We start from the raw sequence: 17,311 nt of genomic DNA, 5'->3' as shown, positions 1-17,311 counted from the left end.
GTGGGAGTCTCCCGGGCAAGTATGCGTTTTACCAATGTGCAAAATTGCACTTCCATGCTGGATTTACTCATAACTGTAAAATAAATTTTGCTCTGCAACTATGTACAATGCATTGAATTCTGCTATTCCATATTTCACACAAAGGGGTAGGTTTACTATAACTACCTAAAAGGGACAGTGGAGCTGATGCTCATAGCAACCAATCTTATTCTAGCTATCATTTATCTAGTACATTCTAGAGAATAATAGCGGTGAATAGTGTCATTTTGGCCCCGCCCCGTGACAAAAATGGCATATTGACGCAGGGGTGGGGCCTTGCCCCTCCCACCCTCCAACCACGCCCCCCTGCCTGGGATCTCCCGGGAAAAAAGTTTAAAAAGGTTGGCAAGTATGAAGTAGGTAGGTATGGCATAGATAACGAAACATCTTCTCTCATGATCACATCTTTGCCTAAAATATCTTCAGTTGTGATAACCTCCTCCAATCTCAACATATATATTTATGATTGCTATTAGTAATCCTTTATAGAAGACAACTTGTAGTTCAGGTTCTTTAAAGGTCAGCTAGAGTCTACAAAGACAATTCTCTTGTACTTAGCATTTCAAGAGAGATTAAAGTAATATATATATAAAAAAATGATGGGTGGGGGGGCAGACAATATTATTATATTATTGTGCTATTAACCACTTTTTGAAAAGACCCAAAAGTTTCATTATGTTATCTTAATTTCTAGCATGTGTATAAAATAGGAGGAAATGGGTTTAAAGAAGCAATCCGGTATTCATTTCACAGGTAGCGCCAGAAACTGTAATTTGTTTTCAATATGTCACCCGGAAACAAAAAGTGTGTGCGCGGTGGGCGTGTCCAGTAATACATAACTTCCACCATAAACACAAACACAATACAAAGCCTATAAATATTTGCAAATCCCCAGTGTTCCGTCTTTTGCAGCAGTCTCCCAAACAGTCACTGCTTTGCTGCAGCAGTCTCCCAAACAGTCACTGCTTTGCTGCAGCAGTCTCCCAAACAGTCACTGCTTTGCTGCAGCAGTCCACAAATTTCACAGACAAATTGCTTGACAACCCTGAACACCAACAATGGGCCAATCTTTCATTTTAAACCCATTTTCCTCACTAACCTATACCTCTCGCTATCAAGCACATTCAACTCACCTCTCTAATCATTTTGAAGCTTACAATTTATGCTTTTGAACATTCAACAGAATGTTTAGTCTCTGTGGTCATATAAATCAGTACAACTAACCCCAAAAAATGCATCGGAAAGAAATAAACTATTTTCTGTTAATGGGCGAATGGGACCTTTACGAGAAGAGTGTATAAATGTTGTATGTTGTGTGCAGACAGAATGAAACCGGAACAAATTGTTACACATAAATCAAATGTAACGCAGCAATTCCTTAAACATGCTTGAGATACTAGTGTATCGTGTTTCTTGTGCTGCAGAAGCAAAGCTTACTTAATCCTCATATTGGATAGTCGTGTATGTCATTAAATAGTCCAAAGTCCATCATTTCTGACTGTTATTCCGGATGCAGAAGTAAAAAAAAAAAAAACAACCCATGAATTATAAATATATTGGGGAGGCTGAGAACCATCATAGTAACAGTAATTCTTATTATTACAGTAGAACTAAATCTTTCCAATAAGACAAATATATATACTAATTCAAAGTGGAATATTGCTGACTTCCACTGAGATTACATTTGTACTAGCTTCCTCAGTCTCTTGTAGGGTAACTGTTATACAACTTAATGTCTAAATGTAGACATCTGGCATGTCCATGACCTCCAGAAGCATGCTTAGCCCCTGAAAAACGCTATGCCCCTCCCCCCCGAAAATAGCCTTACACTACCACATGCATCAAGCACCTGCTCACCACTCCCATACTTTCCAATGAGCGAGAAATACCTCCCTCCCCATACTTTCCGATAAGTGGGATATACCTCCCTACCACACCTTCCAATTAACGAGAAATACCTCCCTCCCCACACCTTCCAATTAACGAGAAATACCTCCCTCCCACACCTCCCAATGAGCGGGACCTACCTACCTTCCATACCTTGCGTTGAGCGGGACATACCTCCCTCCCACACCTTCCAATGAGCGGGACATACCTCCCTCCCATACTTTCCAATGAGCGGGACATACCTCCCTCCCATACTTTCCAATGAGCGGGACATACCTCCCTCCCACACCTTCAAATGAGTGGGACATACCTCCCTCCCATACCTTCCAATAAGCAGGACAAACCTCCATCCCACACCTTCCAATGAGTGGGACATACCTCCCTCCCATACCTTCCGTTGAGCGGGACATACCTACCTCCCACACCTTCCAATGAGCGGGACATACCTACCTCCCACACCTTCCAATGAGCGGGACATACCTCCCTCCCATACTTTCCAATGAGCGGGACATACCTCTCTCCCACACCTTCCAATGAGCGGGACAAACCTCCCTCCCATACTTTCCGATGAGCGGGACATACCTCCCTTCCATACCTTCCAATGAGCAGGACAAACCTCCCTCCCATACTTTCCGATGAGCGGGACATACCTCCCTCCCATACTTTCCAATGAGCGGGACATACCTCCCTCCCATACCTTCCAATGAGCGGGACATACCTCCCTCCCATACTTTCCAATGAGCGGGACATACCTCCCTCCCATACCTTCCAATGAGCGGGACATACCTCCCTCCCATACTTTCCAATGAGCGGGACAAACCTTCCTCCCATACTTTCCGATGAGCGGGACATACCTCCCTCCCATACCTTCCAATGAGCAGGACAAACCTCCCTCCCATACTTTCCAATGAGCGGGACAAACCTCCCTCCCATACTTTCCGATGAGCGGGACATACCTCCCTCCCATACCTTCCAATGAGCAGGACAAACCTCCCTCCCATACTTTCCGATGAGCGGGACATACCTCCCTCCCATACCTTCCGTTGAGCGTTGAGCGGGACATACCTCCCTCCCATACCTTCCGTTGAGTGGGACATACCTCCCTCCCATACTTTCCGATGAGCGGGACATACCTCCCTCCCATACTTTCCGATGAGCGGGACATACCTCCCTCCCATACCTTCCGTTGAGCGGGACATACCTCCCTCCCATACTTTCCAATGAGCGGGACATACCTCCCTCCCACACCTTCCAATGAGTGGGACATACCTCCCTCCCATACCTTCCAATGAGCGGGACAAACCTCCCTCCCACACTTTCCGATGAGTGGGACATACCTCCCACTCACACCTTATTATGAGCGGGAAATACCTCCCATACATTCCAATGAGCAGGACATACCTCCCGCCCACACCTTCCAATGAGCGGTAAAAAAGGTCATGGTTGAGATAACGGGTAATTTACACCCACTAACAATGGTGCAAATCTTTAACTGCGCTAAAAATGAGCATGAAACAATGACTCTTCCCTCCAAGCAGCATTGTTCATTGGTGAATCGAGGACGTTGCATCAGGGAAAACTATTTTAGGATGGAGACATTTTCTGTATCTTTCCTTTCACCTGAGAGCATTTCAGTATTGCATAAATAGCCTGTGAGCGGTAAGTACTCTCCTGCAAAGCTACATTAAAATCTTACACTGATTATTTCATAAACAAGGAAATGTTCTACTACAACTTTAGATCTGAATGCTTTCCTTACATTATGTCATGGCTCGTCTATATGAGGGTCTTTTATATTTTATTATTATGTTTTATTTATATAGGGTTGACATATTAATCACTTACAGTTACTTTACAGAGAATGGTTAAGGATTTCCATCAGCCAGTTATGATCGAGTGGCCCTACAGACAATTGGTGGCAGAGACTGATGTGAGTGAGTTCTCTGTACAGCGCTACAGAATTAGTGGTGCTATATAAATAAATAAATGATACTGATGATGATATGCACATAGTGCATAAATGGACTACATCATGCAGACATTCTGAAACGAGGTGTCAGACCCTTGGAAGGCCCAATGCCTCAGAAGCTTTGCCTGTAGGACCTGCAATGTCACATATAAGCCATACTTGCCAACCTTATGTTGGCCGGGTCCGGGAGATCCTGGAGTAAACAAGGAGTATATGGGCAGAGGGGGCGGGGCTTCACAAATTGCATCATGTTGGCTCCGCCCCCTATGACATATGCCTGTTTTGGGTCTTTTTACAGTGCTAAAGAAAGCTTTACAGCACTGGGGGCGGGGCCAAAATGATGCAAACTGTGAAGCCCTGCCCCCTCTGCCCATACATGCTGGCTCTAATTTTATTGAAGTGGGCAGATGCGGCAGAACAGAGAGCTCTCCCGGGATTCTGGGAGACCTACCGGAAATTCGGGAGTCTCCCGGACATTCCAGGAGAGTTGGCATCTAAGCACTTGCCTGATTGTGTTCATTCTACTACCATATTGTGATTAAACAACTTGTATCCTGGGCTGTGCAGGTTTCACTCTCTATTGCAAATCTGCGCTACAGCGTCATCCAATAAAACACGTCATCTGATAAAACTTATTTTGTGGCTTGTATTAAATAACTGTGTTGCATTAAGAAATCCTTCAAAAAAAAAGTTGTTTACATTTATATAGGTTTTTATAAGTTTTTTTTTATTTATATGGGTTTAATGAGTTACCAATACTGCCCAATTAACAGAAAATTGTTTAAGTATGTTTCCTTATTTGGACCCAGGGATTTACTGTAGAAAAAAAGTAGAAAAATATAAACAAAATACTATAAAACCCCCAACATCTATAAAGCATATTCTACTTGTTCCAGAATTTTAACTTAAATGCCAAGGCAGCAGTTTTGCTTCATTCATTTTTTGTACTATATAACCCAAACAATTCAGCAGGAAACACACAGATAAAGTATTAGTAACAATTCTATGCAAAAAACCAGCGTACATATCTGTCCATCGTCTGTCCTCAGAGAATGAGAAAATATGCTAAAACCTGTGTATTGATCTCACACTTTGCTTAATAATCTTTCTTGTACAGAAATATTTGTAATAGAAAACACGAATATATATTTATATACATTGATATAGATATAAAATACCTATGCTAACATTTTTGTTTCCGTTTTAAAAAATATAATGAAGGTTTTTTTTCGTGCGTTATTTTGGTCATTTGGTGGAAGTTAGTTAAATGTCACTGGAATAACACGGTGGATAGTGGTCATCCTATGTAAGTTTTCTCAGACTCTCATGTTTCATTTCGCATATCGTTGGCGTTCCGTTCCTTCAGCAGTTTTTTTTGTAGGTCGTGTCTCAGTCTCCAGCCCCGTAGAAGCAGCAACAATAAAAGTAATTTCCACCACATGTAGATGGGAAGCGCTGACGCAGAACCTCAATGTTTTGTCGGCAATAAATAAGAAGAAGAATACAAATATACATCAATGATATTTTGGGACTTTAAATATTTTATTTTTTTATTTTTTTTTAAAAAAAAAAAATAAAAAAAAAATATTTAATCGTCCCTCATCATGTTTTTGCAGTCTCTAGAGCATCACCTGTCGTGGTGGGAGGAATGACGTCGGTGGTGTGGAGAGGTCCAAATTGTCCTTTCTGCTTAAATACGTTTGATCACCGACACGTGTGCATCTCCACCACTTTGTGGCACTGTTTACATTTGACAAAACAGCACCAGTGGAACTTACAACTGCACCGTTCTATTATTTCGACTTCTTCCGTGTGGAACCCTCGACCACAGCACATGAGCTCGCAACCGTCGATAGCCTTGGAGGTTTTGTTACATTGACGGCCAGTAGTTCCCAAAACTCCATTCTTTAAGTCGTGGTCGCAGAAATCTGGGCTGGAATCAAGGTACACCAGGTCTTCGTCCGTGTGCGGCTTGAACTGAGAATTCTTAGGAACCAAGACTTTGGTTGTCCCGATCTTCTTCTGCTCCACTTCCGTAGCTCCGTCAAATTTTTCCTTCAGGACGTTTCCAACTTTGCGAAACGGGGGCATGGCCTTCCAGCAAGTCTTCACCTCGCAAGATCCCGAGACACCGTGGCACTTGCATTCCACTCGCATGTTGTTAAGGATGGCCTAATAATAAAAGGAGCAATATTTTAGTGGACCATTTCAGCTCGAACCCACGCCAATAGTTATACGGCTACCATGGAGCCTCAAATGTCTGTGCTGATAACCGTGGAGACAAATAATAGGAAAGCATTGTTGTATTATAGTACATGTTAAATAATGGAAGATTAAGTACAAGAGCATGTTTTATCACAGCACAATTAACCGAGGGTTGAATGTATTAGTTTTGCAGCTAAAACAGGAACTATGTATGCAGGATGGAACAATGGCCTTGACCCTCCCAACACTACAGGAAGTTGTTGTGGGACCATCCTGATCTTCATTTGGCAAAGGCACGTGGTCTAGCACTGCATGGGGATTGCATGGGCAAATAAGAGTTTGATTTGGGTAGATAGGGTCATGGACTCATTAGCAAGGGCAGGCTGGCATCTGCCCTGGGGCCAAAATGACGCGTCATTTTGGGAACGCAGTTGCGGGATGCAGGAGACTTTCCTGCTCTACCGAGAGTCCGTGAGACCGACCCGAAATTCGGGGGTCTCCTAGACATTCCGGGAGAGTTGGCAAGTATGTATAATACCATCTAACTTTTAGTTACAAGTGATATACAAAATACAACTGGACATGTATGGAAACTAGTTTACAGGTACCTGAACCCATAGCATCCAATCAGATTCTGTCACTTTTTTGAGTACACTTTAAAAAATGAAAGCAACTATCTGATTGGTTGGTACGTATTACTACACAGTGGTTGGAAACTGTAAGTGCTCTTGGGAAAGCTGAAAAATACTGGTATCATTTAAATATATTTTAATCTTTAAATTAATCCATGCTATCACTTACTGATTTGACGGTAGTTTAAATCATCTGTGTCTGTTATGTTATGCCATTTAAATCCCTCTTTTCGTTGAGGGATCTTTGGAGGTTTTAGAATTTTTGTTTACTAGGCAAATATTGTTATATACAGTATGTAAGCGCTTTTGTGAATGAGAAGTCAGTGCTGTATATTAATGTGTAGTTATGCCTTAAACACACACTTTCATCATCATCATAATCATCATCATCCTCTATTTATTTATATAGAACCAGCAAATTCCATAGTGGTTTACAATTGGGAACAAACAGTACATAAACAATATGGGCAGCACAGTGGCTTAGTGGTTAGCACTTCTGCCTCACAGCACTGGGGTTGTAAGTTCAATTCCCGACCATGGCCTTATCTGTGTGGAGTTTGTATGTTCTCCCCGTGTTTGTGTGGGATTCCTCTGGTTACCTCCCACACTCCAAAAACATACTAGTAGGTTAATTGACCTACTAAATTAACCTTAGTCTCTCTCTATATTAGGAAATTTAGACTGTAAGCTCCAATGGGGCAGGGACTGATGTGAGCGAGTTCTCTGTACAGATCTGTGGAATTAGCCGATGATGGATAATACAGAGTGGTAAGTGGTACAATCTATTTGATAGAGAATCATAGAGCCGCACATTACTTTTTATGTGTCACAACTTAATTTAGTTAGAAAATAAAACTTATTTTAATTAGGATAACAAAAGAACCCATTACCTTGCGTCCTGCCTCATTGTTGTGGAGATTCATGAGAGCTCGACTGGATGACGCCCCTTTGCTTCTCTCTCTCACATCTACGAACGACTGTGAGAAGGCTACACCGTATGCAATGTTGTCCGAACAGCCGGACCACTGGAAGCCTAAAGGACGATGGAGAATGTTTGATTAACAATTATATTAAAATGCACTGCAACGCTGCTAATATTCCTGGCATATATAAGCATCCTATATTGAATGACACAGCGCCCGCTTGCACCCCCTTTGCTGCGTTCTGTCATTGACCCAGAAGCGCTTATGTTTAATTCCAGCCAAGTGGTCACTTTATACAGCCTTCAATGGGGTTATAGGGCAGCACGGTGGCTTAGTGGTCACGAGTTCGATTCCTGAGCAAGGCCTGATCTGTGTGGAGTTTGTATGTTCTCCCCGTGTTTGTGTGGGTTTCCTCCGGGTGCTCCGGTTTCCTCCCACATTCCCAAAAATTCTAGTAGGTTAATTAGCTGCTATCAAAGTGACCCTAGCCTGCGTGTCTGTTTATGTGTAAGGGAATTTAGACTGTAAGCTCCAATGGGGCAGGGACTGATGTACGTGATAAATATCCTCTGTACAGCGCTGCGGAATTAGTGGCGCTATAACAAAACAGCTGACAACAGAAATGAGGCCAAGAGAGAACAATGAATCAAGGATTTACTGCCGAGCAACACTTTAATCTGGATCTATAGAGGGTTTATCATCTACTATTAGATCCAGCTTACACAGTCTATTAGGGATGATAATAAGGAGACTCATCGGAAACTGCTTCAACTTCTCAAACCCTCCAAAAGGTAATAAAAATATAAACATACAGGGACATGTAGAGTTGGACGTAATTTCTGTCTAAAAACGCAGACGGGAACTGCATCCCAAAAAAGACACATTTTACAGGAGTATGCTGACCAAACACATCTGAGCTCATGGTCATCAGTAATTTACATCAGTGTCAGAGCACCCCTAAGTTTCCCGTCTTTTGACGGGTGCATATGCGTCTCAGTCTGCAGAAGTCGCATTTGCGCCAGCAAACCCTTATACGCCCTCTCCTTCCCTCTCGTCCTCCCTCTTTAAATGTTTGTGGCCATAAGTACCAGTCCAACTGTACATACAATATATACACTTGTTACCAGCACTATACATGGAAAAAAATCTTGTGTACAGTACACATACTCTATACCCTATGGGCCTGATTAAAGCACAAAAATGATTAACTTTACACCTGGACAAAACCAGGTTGCACTGGAGGGGGGAGGTAAATATAAAATGTGGGGACAGATTTATAGTTGGGGTAGGGCATGTCCTAGATCAACTTTAAATTTCAGTATAAAAATAAAGCTATCAAGTATTTGTGTGCGACATGAAAAAGCAGCCAGAATTTTCCTTACATGCAAAATAAACTAATTTGCACCCTTGCATTGTAACATGGTTTGTCCAAGAGCAGTTTTACTCCTTTTTTCTGTTTTACTTTCCTTAATAAATCAGGCCCTATATTTATAGAAATACAGTATTACATTTTGGGGCTGATAAGTAGGAGGTGCACTACAATTACCATAAACTAACCTTGGAGAGTTTTGATAACGTGTACTTTTCCCTGCTTTTGCCCACACATTTCACTTACATATGTATGCTAATAAAAGATAAAATTTGCATGGGGAGATAATGAACCAAAAAAAAGTGTAACAATGTTTCACAGAATGCTAAAAAAGTGGTCTAAATATTTTGGAATGAAATAACACTCACAAGGTAATCCACGATTGGATGGTGACCTGCTACGTCAGCCAATCACGGATGATTCTGTGACTGTATCTGAACCAGGGGCAAACCGTAACAGCACTCCACATTCCTTTGAATTGCGGCCGATCAAAGTGAAGGAGGGAGCGGGGTCAACCAATCAGAGGGGAGGGGCGTGGCTATGCTAAATTGCCCCATAAAAATAAAGTCTAGATCCACCCCTGATCTGAACATAATGTCACAATGTGGGACAGAGTACACAGGTATAGGGTAACGTATGTATGAGCGATGGTCTAATATGTGACCTTTAAGAACCAAAAAGACACTTCTGAGGCACCTGTTAAAAATCCCATTGCCCATCACTTTTCTAAACCTGCTGCTATGTTTGTAGCGAGCTCCTGACAAACAGGAAATATATCAGTGGCTTTCTATTGCTATCGTACAGTTTATCCTTTGTAGAAACAAATACTACTTCTCTTCAGGCTTTGATATATTGTATTTTACAATGGTAAAATACAACATGGTATTGCCTGACCATGCACACCCTGCATTATATTGGTTTTGCAAAACATTCCCCTATTAGTTTAAAACAACAATAATTACCCGAGTCATTTATTTTTCAACTATTTATTAACCAAATGACCCCTAGGCTGTCATGGCCAGGGAGCTGTATAATAACATTCAAATGAGTAACTAGGTGCGAAATTAATGACACAGGTATCTGTAACTAGTGTCAGCCTAGGGCATGAGAGTGCTGTACCAAATTCCACTATAAAGATTCTTTTACACAACAAGGATTATCAAGGCGCAATGTTTTATTTCCGGTGTGAAACTGTGAAAATAAATAAAATATAGATGAACTCATTTGCATTTAGAGTCCATCAATCTGTGCAAAGTATTTCATGTACCCAAGAGGCAAGTCAATACCTCATACTTATGTAGTATTAGAAAATATGAAATGGCCTTAATCTCCTTATACTTTCCGGTATGATGCAAGTCAAAGAATTTAAAAAGGAATGTAGTTGTATTACCATCCTCCCATTGGGTAACAGTAGTATGGATCACTGTGGTCATCCAATCAGGAGCAGCCTCTCACCCTGATTGTTTGCACCTCTACGACAGTGGACCATTGCTCTCCAGGGGGTCGGACCTTGCTAATTACAGAGTTCCAAAATGAGAACCCTCGTGGAACTGATAGACAGACACGGAATGATGGTCACGACAATTTTTAACGTGGACATTCCTTTTAAAAGGGCACTGAACCCCTATATTTATGCGATTGGCTGGTGGGCTTGGCAGCAGTGGGGAATATCTGTCCATAGAAAGCATCCTAGGAATGCCCATGAACTTCATACCTGGTCACATCCTACCTGGCGACTTCCTCTGCCGCCAAGGATGCTCAGTCCCCGGCCAATCGATATAAATATCGCAATGTCATCTCTACCTACACTCCTACCCGCCCCCTCCGCTCTGCCTGTGACCGCCGCCTCACTACTTCACTGATCACCTCTTCTCACTCTCGTCTTCAGGACTTTGCCCGGGCTGCTCCCCAGCTGTGGAACGATCTTCCACGTTCCATCAGATAGCATCTACTCTCAAAGGCTTCAAGCGTGCCCTTAAGTCTCATTTCTTTATTCCAGTCTATCAGTCCTCCTCCTAACTTCCTTGTCCTGGCTCTCTCCCCCAGTTAGTACCACCCTATTTGTGTCTCCCCCTTCCCTTTAGGATGTAAGCTCTCGTGAGCAGGGCCCGCTTTCCTTTCCTCCTCCTTCTACTATTCCATCACCCCCTGTACCTCTTGGCCTGCTTCCCGATCTCTGTTTTCTTAAGCTTCGGCCTTCTTCTCGCTGATTTCTACCTTCTCTTTCACTATCTGTCCCAGAAATAATCTGATTTGCTTTACCCTGTTTGTATATATTTTTGTATCATGTTGTGTCTTGGTTCTCTGTTTTCTGTATATGTAATGTACGGCGCTGCGGACCCTTTGTGGCGCCTTATAAGTCAAAGATAATAATAATAATAATAATAATAATAATATAAATAATGTAGATGAAGGATTCTATCCCCAGCTCTTTAATCCTACCAGCTCAGAACAGCTATAGGGGACTGATACTATGGCAGGCTGAGACAAATTAGTTAAGCATAAACATGCTGGTTACATCAGACTCATTATCTCACTAATCATGGGTCTGTTTCCACCTCTATATTAAAAGGATTTTCCTTGGTTTGAGCTGAACCATTAGCCTGTATGTGATAACACACTATAATTATGTGTATTTACCTTGAGGGCTGACCCCGTGCACGGTCCTATCACAGCCGCATTTTTCTAGATCTCCGCTACTGCACGCCCGGGTAACGGCGAAGGCGACTCCCGCTGACGATATCGCATAAACAAAAGCTGCTTCTCTGGTGCCTGGAATAGAAAGATGACGGGCTATTAAAAAAATCACTAACCCATCATTAATTATTGTCTACTTGGTATAGGATGAAAATAGTCCACACTTATAAGCATTGTGTACATATCATTTTTGGCAGAATTGGGCCCCTGTGGGCTGGTTGCCCGTTCTGAGTGCTAGAAAACCAAACTCGTCCCATCTCAACATCTGTCCATCTATAGTTAGGGGGTGGGGAGGTTCACCCTCAGACAACTTTGTGCAATGGCTTGTACATACCCTCCTGCTAGTTTTACTTAATTCATTGTTTTATAGTTTCTGGCCTGTTATTCAGGTATGTATTTAGATCATTGACTATTTGCATATTTTTGTTACCTTTTGATATGACACAGCTCTCCTATGCGCTGGATACATTTGCAACCAGAAAGCATTTCTTTGTTGTATCCAAGGGCAAAACAAATAAACAACTCTGCCTGATTATATAAATGTATTGGTGAAATGCACACAAGGATGCAAGAAAGAAAAATCAATGCAGTAAGAATTGCAGGAGGTCATGTATAAGTCACTAGATTAATGTTGTATGAAGGTGGTAAACTGCTTTAAATATCAGCCATATACAGCAATGAAACAGTGCACCCAAATGGCCAAATGATAATTTTAGATCAGTGTTTCCCAAACTCAGTCCTCAGCTACCCTAACAGTGCAGGTTTTCTGGAGCACAGGTGTAGTCATTACTGACTCACACATTATAATTCTACCACCTGTGGATCTGTTACAATGTGTCAGTCAGTAATGAGGACACCTGTGCTCCAGCAAGGAGATATGGGAAACCTGCACTGTTAGGGGGCCCTGAGGACTGGGTTTGGGAAACACTGATTTAGATTATAGAATTATGAAGAAGAAATAGGGATGTATCACACAGCATAAAAAACATGGGGGTCAGACTCAGATTTAAACACTTTGCTGTCTAGTCTGAATATGCCTCACCCCCCCCCCCCGAACAGTGCCAAGAAGGTCTCCAAGCTTAACCATGTCACATATATATAAAAAAATAAATACAAAAGAAGACATTGATCCTCTGCACCCTCCATGTACAAACTGGAGTGCAAGAGGGGGCTGCCCACATTGTATAAAGAAAATACTTGTATTTTAATCTGTAATAAAGTGAACCTGGCCTTTTTATGTATATGAAGCATACTTGCCTACTCTCCCGATATGTCCAGCAGACTCCCATATTAGGGGGGAGACCTCAGGACTCCCTAGAAAGCAGGCGATTCGGGAGGACCTACCTGCTGCAAGGTGGGTGGGACCATAAACTAAACTGTGTCGTCAAGCTCCACCCACCTTATTAAACCATGGAAGTGCTGGAAGTGATTCTGGGTCACTCATCTCTTATAACTTTCCTGAACACCTTTATTTCAGGAAGACCTGGAAATCCTAATGTTCTACATTCCCAATAATGCTCAGGAGCAGACCGAGTGGTAAATTTATCAAGCTGCAGGTTTCAAAAAGTGGAGATGTTGCCTATAGCAACCAATCAGATTCCAGTCATCATTTATTTAGTACATTCTGCAACATGACAGCTAGAATCTGTGTCAACGTTTTCCTGTCCTCTTTATGAGCTGCATCAAGAGGAAAAAACCGAAATAGCAGTTGCTGTTAAACTACTGTATATTCCTATGTCTAATTGCAAAAGTACAGAGTCCTGGGTCACAGGACATCCTAACAGCTGTCCCAGTTTACCCTTGTAGCATTCTTCTCCAAATATTTATTATATCTAGTTCAGAGAAAAGCTTTCACTGTAAATCTGGATGTTTGCTGTTTCATCTATCATTGTGTCCTGCAATTGCAAGACTGTACAGGCATCCTTAGTTGTACAATTCATTTTTTATATCCCCCAAAAACATTAGTCCAACAAGCTTGGACGTTTTTTGTTTTTTTTTTGAGATGAGTAGATGTCAGGTAACGCCAAGACCAGCACTTAGGAGTGTGTTTGTCAATCTGTTTTGCGTTAAGGATGATTTTCTTAAAAATAAAATAAAATCACTGCCGCAGTTGATCAAGAAAATATGCTGCAGCAGCTGAGTGATACTGGCCCCGAGCTGTAAGGGTTAACGTGCCGATTTGCTGGCCCAGATTTGTAGTCTCAGTTCCACTAATGAAAATATAAAGTTGAAAAATATATTTTAATAAAATCTAAAAAAAAACAAAAAACTGAAAAAACATTGAAAAAACGCTTTATTCAAATTCCCAATGTTTCATGTTTTGAGAACGATTGGCTTGGTAGATCAGACGGAGTTTCCAACACTGTGCACATGTTGTGACACCGAAACCAATGTTTTAAACAACGATCAGGTTTTTCAAAGAAACATCAGATTACAAACCATTATACGCCATGCAGACTTTTGTCACATGATTATAATATACGCACTTTAAAGTTTTATTGATGGATTCAGACCTCTGCAAGGTGCTCACACACTGCAATATCACAGCGGATTTCAAGAAATTGGTTTAGTTATGTAGTTTGTAAGCTGATGATCGTCCTCAAAGTAATGACCCCCTGAAAATCGCGGGTTGAGTGGCAGAATCAGCCTTGAGTGTCCAGATTAAATCTGATCATATTGAATTTGTTGTCCTCCACTTATGTTTCACTTGTTTTACAATTTGATTACAAGCAAGCAGATCTTAAGCTTGGATTTTAATTCCTATGTCATTGGATGTAAAACTCCAAGGGGATTTTTACTAAACTGCAGGTTTGAAAAAGTAGAGATGTTGCCCATAGCAACCAATCAGATTCTAGCTGTCATTTGATAGACTGTACTAGATAAAAAAACAGCTAGAATCTGATTGGTTGCTATGGGCAACACCTCCACTTTTTCCATTTAAGAGGTTTAGTAAATCTACTCCTAGGACTCACACTGATGGTAGTATCACGATGGGTATATTTAAATGCTTGTTGGAGTTCTTTTTCGGCCCAAATATGCATTCTGCATTACCTTTAAAGAGTCAATGTGATCATACAAATAGTACCAACAATATACAAACAAGCAAAACAACTACAACAAACAAATTATCTTTTTTCTATGTCAATAAATACATTTTTGGGAGCAGAGATTATACGGATACAATATTCACACTTACTCAGATTCCATGTATTCATTAACCACATTAGCAAACATTCTGTGCATCCTGACTTGGTTTACTTGGGAAGACAGAATGTTTTATCAATGTTATGGTAACTGAATTTAGCTCTCTCACCTCTCAGTCCTTCCTTTGAGTACAGCTTGTCAACATAAGTGGGACTACTCTGGTGGTCGTAGTAGCTGACTGGTGGCTAGTCCACCCTGCAAATAATCTGGCATAGTAGAAAAAGCCTGCCAAGGAGAAGTCCAAGACTGAGCTATTGTGGGACTGACTGCCGTCCAAGTCAGTTGAGGTTAAGAGCAAGATCGTGTGGTACGTCTTGCACTGTGGTTGCCTAAAAAGAGAAGACTTATATGTTCGAGTATTGCTGGCATTTCCAGCTTGGAATCTCATCTACCACAAGACTTTCCCCTTTTATTTTTTTTCATATAACCCCAAAAAAACAACCAGTGTCAAACAATAAGGCGAGGGAAAGCCTTAAACTAGAGTTGTAGATTTGCCCTGTGCTTCTTACCGCAAAGCGACTTGTGTTTTGCCAGCTTGGAGAGCAAAGCTCTGCTAGTTTGGGCCCACAATGACAAGCACTGTTCAAAAGTCCTATTTATATAAACACGTCTGCTGTAACCATGGTAAAGGTTTGTGATCCTTTCACAATATTGCACTGTTTATTCATTTGCATATAAGTAACGGACAGTCAACCGATGGATAAGTACGGCGGTAACAATTCATAGTATTGGAAAGTATTTAAATGGTGACTTCTTTAAAGAATACCTGTCCCATACACACGTGGTAGTGTTGAGTGGTGGCAGTCACTAACATTTCTAAGCAGCCTATTGATGTATTAGGACCAGGGCCGCCATCAGGGGGGTACGGCCAGTACTGTTGTGAGGGGCCCCTCAGTCTGACTGACCGTGCCGCCCCCTTCTCTGCGATGCAGCAGCTCCGCCTCCCAAGCACTGATAGGCTGGGAGCGCGGCGCGGTGATGTCATCAGTGACCAGGAGGCGGAGCTGAAGCATCGCGGTGGAGAAGGTAAGTTTATTAGGTGTTCATTTTATAGGAGAGTGGCGGATAGAAGAGGGGACATTAACTGTGCCTTGTGGGGGGGGGAAGAGGGTTACTTTAACTGTGGGGGTGGAGACATTAACTGTGATTGGGGGGAAGAGGGGACATTAACTGTGATTGGGAGGGAGGGGACATTAACTGTGATTAGGGGGGAAGGGACATTAACTGTGATTGGGGGGGAAGAGGGGGACATTAACTGTGATTAGGGGGGTACATTAACTGTGATTAGGGGGGGAGGGGACATTAACTGTGATTAGGGGGGTACATTAACTGTGATTAGGGGGGGAGGGGACATTAACTGTGATTGGGGGGGAGAGGGAGGCACTTTCTTTAGGGGGAGAGGAACCTTTACTGAGATGAGGGAGTGGGGGGAATGTACTGTGATGAGGGAAAGGGGGCGTATGTATGGGGAAGATGGAGGGGGGCCCATGTATGGGGAGGGGGGCCCTGCCAGACTAATTATTACTGGGCCCCACAATTTCTGATGGCGGCCCTGATTAGGACCTAGTCAGATCGTTGAGGCATGAGACAAAACACCTCAGTTATGTCAATTGGATGAGAGACCGTTACTCATACCCGCCGTTAGACTCATACCCGCCAACTACTTCTTTCTCCCCTTTGAGTGATCTCAGAAAGTGAAGTGCAAGTACAGAGGTGGGTCCGGCGCTGTGAATCATTTCATTTTGGCCCCTCCCCACGGCAAAATGACGCAGTCATGTCATTTCACCATGGGGGGCAGGGACAAAATGACACAAATTGCAATGAATCGTGTCATGGAGGCCCCCATCCCCTCCACTTCACCAGGAAGTGAGAGAATGCCCTGCTCACCTGGGAATCCGGGAGACCTACCTGGGATTCGGAAGTCTCCCAGGAATTCCGGGAGAATGGGCAAGTATGCTGTTACCAGGGTGAGTTTATCCATAAGTACAGGGTTACAGGACAAGGGACTCCACTGGTTTCCTCAGTTGAGAGTATGGGGGTCATCGGTAAAATAAAAATTTGGGTGGGATATAAGATAATGGTTCAAGAATGTTTGTACACATGTATAACACGTGTACAACAGCTTTGTCAAAACTCTGTCTGCATAAAACAATAACTAATGTTTAGTTGCTAGAGAGGAAGCAGAATTTTGCACCAATCAAAGTTCAGGGCAGAACAGAATTGCAGGTATATGACCCCTCCCCCTCTCCCTTACTGAACCGCAATTGGCTGGTGTGTACAACCCACTGCGCTCTGGCAACGGTCTTCATGAAACACAGACAGAGAGGTCCAAAGAAAAATAAAAGCCCAGGCTTAGAAGGTGAAACAACTATTTATTTTGCATAGC

At 42.3% G+C, this 17,311-nt stretch overlaps 1 protein-coding gene across 3 annotated transcripts in view; it reads right to left on the bottom strand.

Moving 5' to 3' along the window:
* Window positions 1–2,987: 2,987 nt before the first annotated feature.
* Window positions 2,988–17,311, bottom strand: part of WNT4 (Wnt family member 4) — a 56,549-nt gene continuing 42,225 nt past the window's right edge. For 2 of the 3 annotated variants that reach the window (XR_012679800.1, XR_012679799.1), the window contains exons 3-6: window positions 11,665–11,796; window positions 7,623–7,765; window positions 3,341–6,067; window positions 2,988–3,106 (exon numbers count right to left, since the gene is read on the bottom strand). Coding sequence is in view for 1 of the 3 variants with exons in the window: in XM_075189884.1 (XP_075045985.1) it covers window positions 5,600–6,067; window positions 7,623–7,765; window positions 11,665–11,796 (743 nt within the window). In the remaining 2 variants the exon portion in view is untranslated. Of the gene's footprint in view, window positions 3,107–3,305; window positions 6,068–7,622; window positions 7,766–11,664; window positions 11,797–17,311 lie in introns of those variants that run through there. The other variant, XM_075189884.1, reaches the window with a different exon arrangement.

This window comes from Mixophyes fleayi, chromosome 11 (assembly GCF_038048845.1).
Source record: "Mixophyes fleayi isolate aMixFle1 chromosome 11, aMixFle1.hap1, whole genome shotgun sequence".
In the NCBI taxonomy this organism is placed as follows: Eukaryota; Metazoa; Chordata; class Amphibia; order Anura; family Limnodynastidae; genus Mixophyes; species Mixophyes fleayi.
This window is presented reverse-complemented; position numbering and strand designations above follow the sequence as displayed.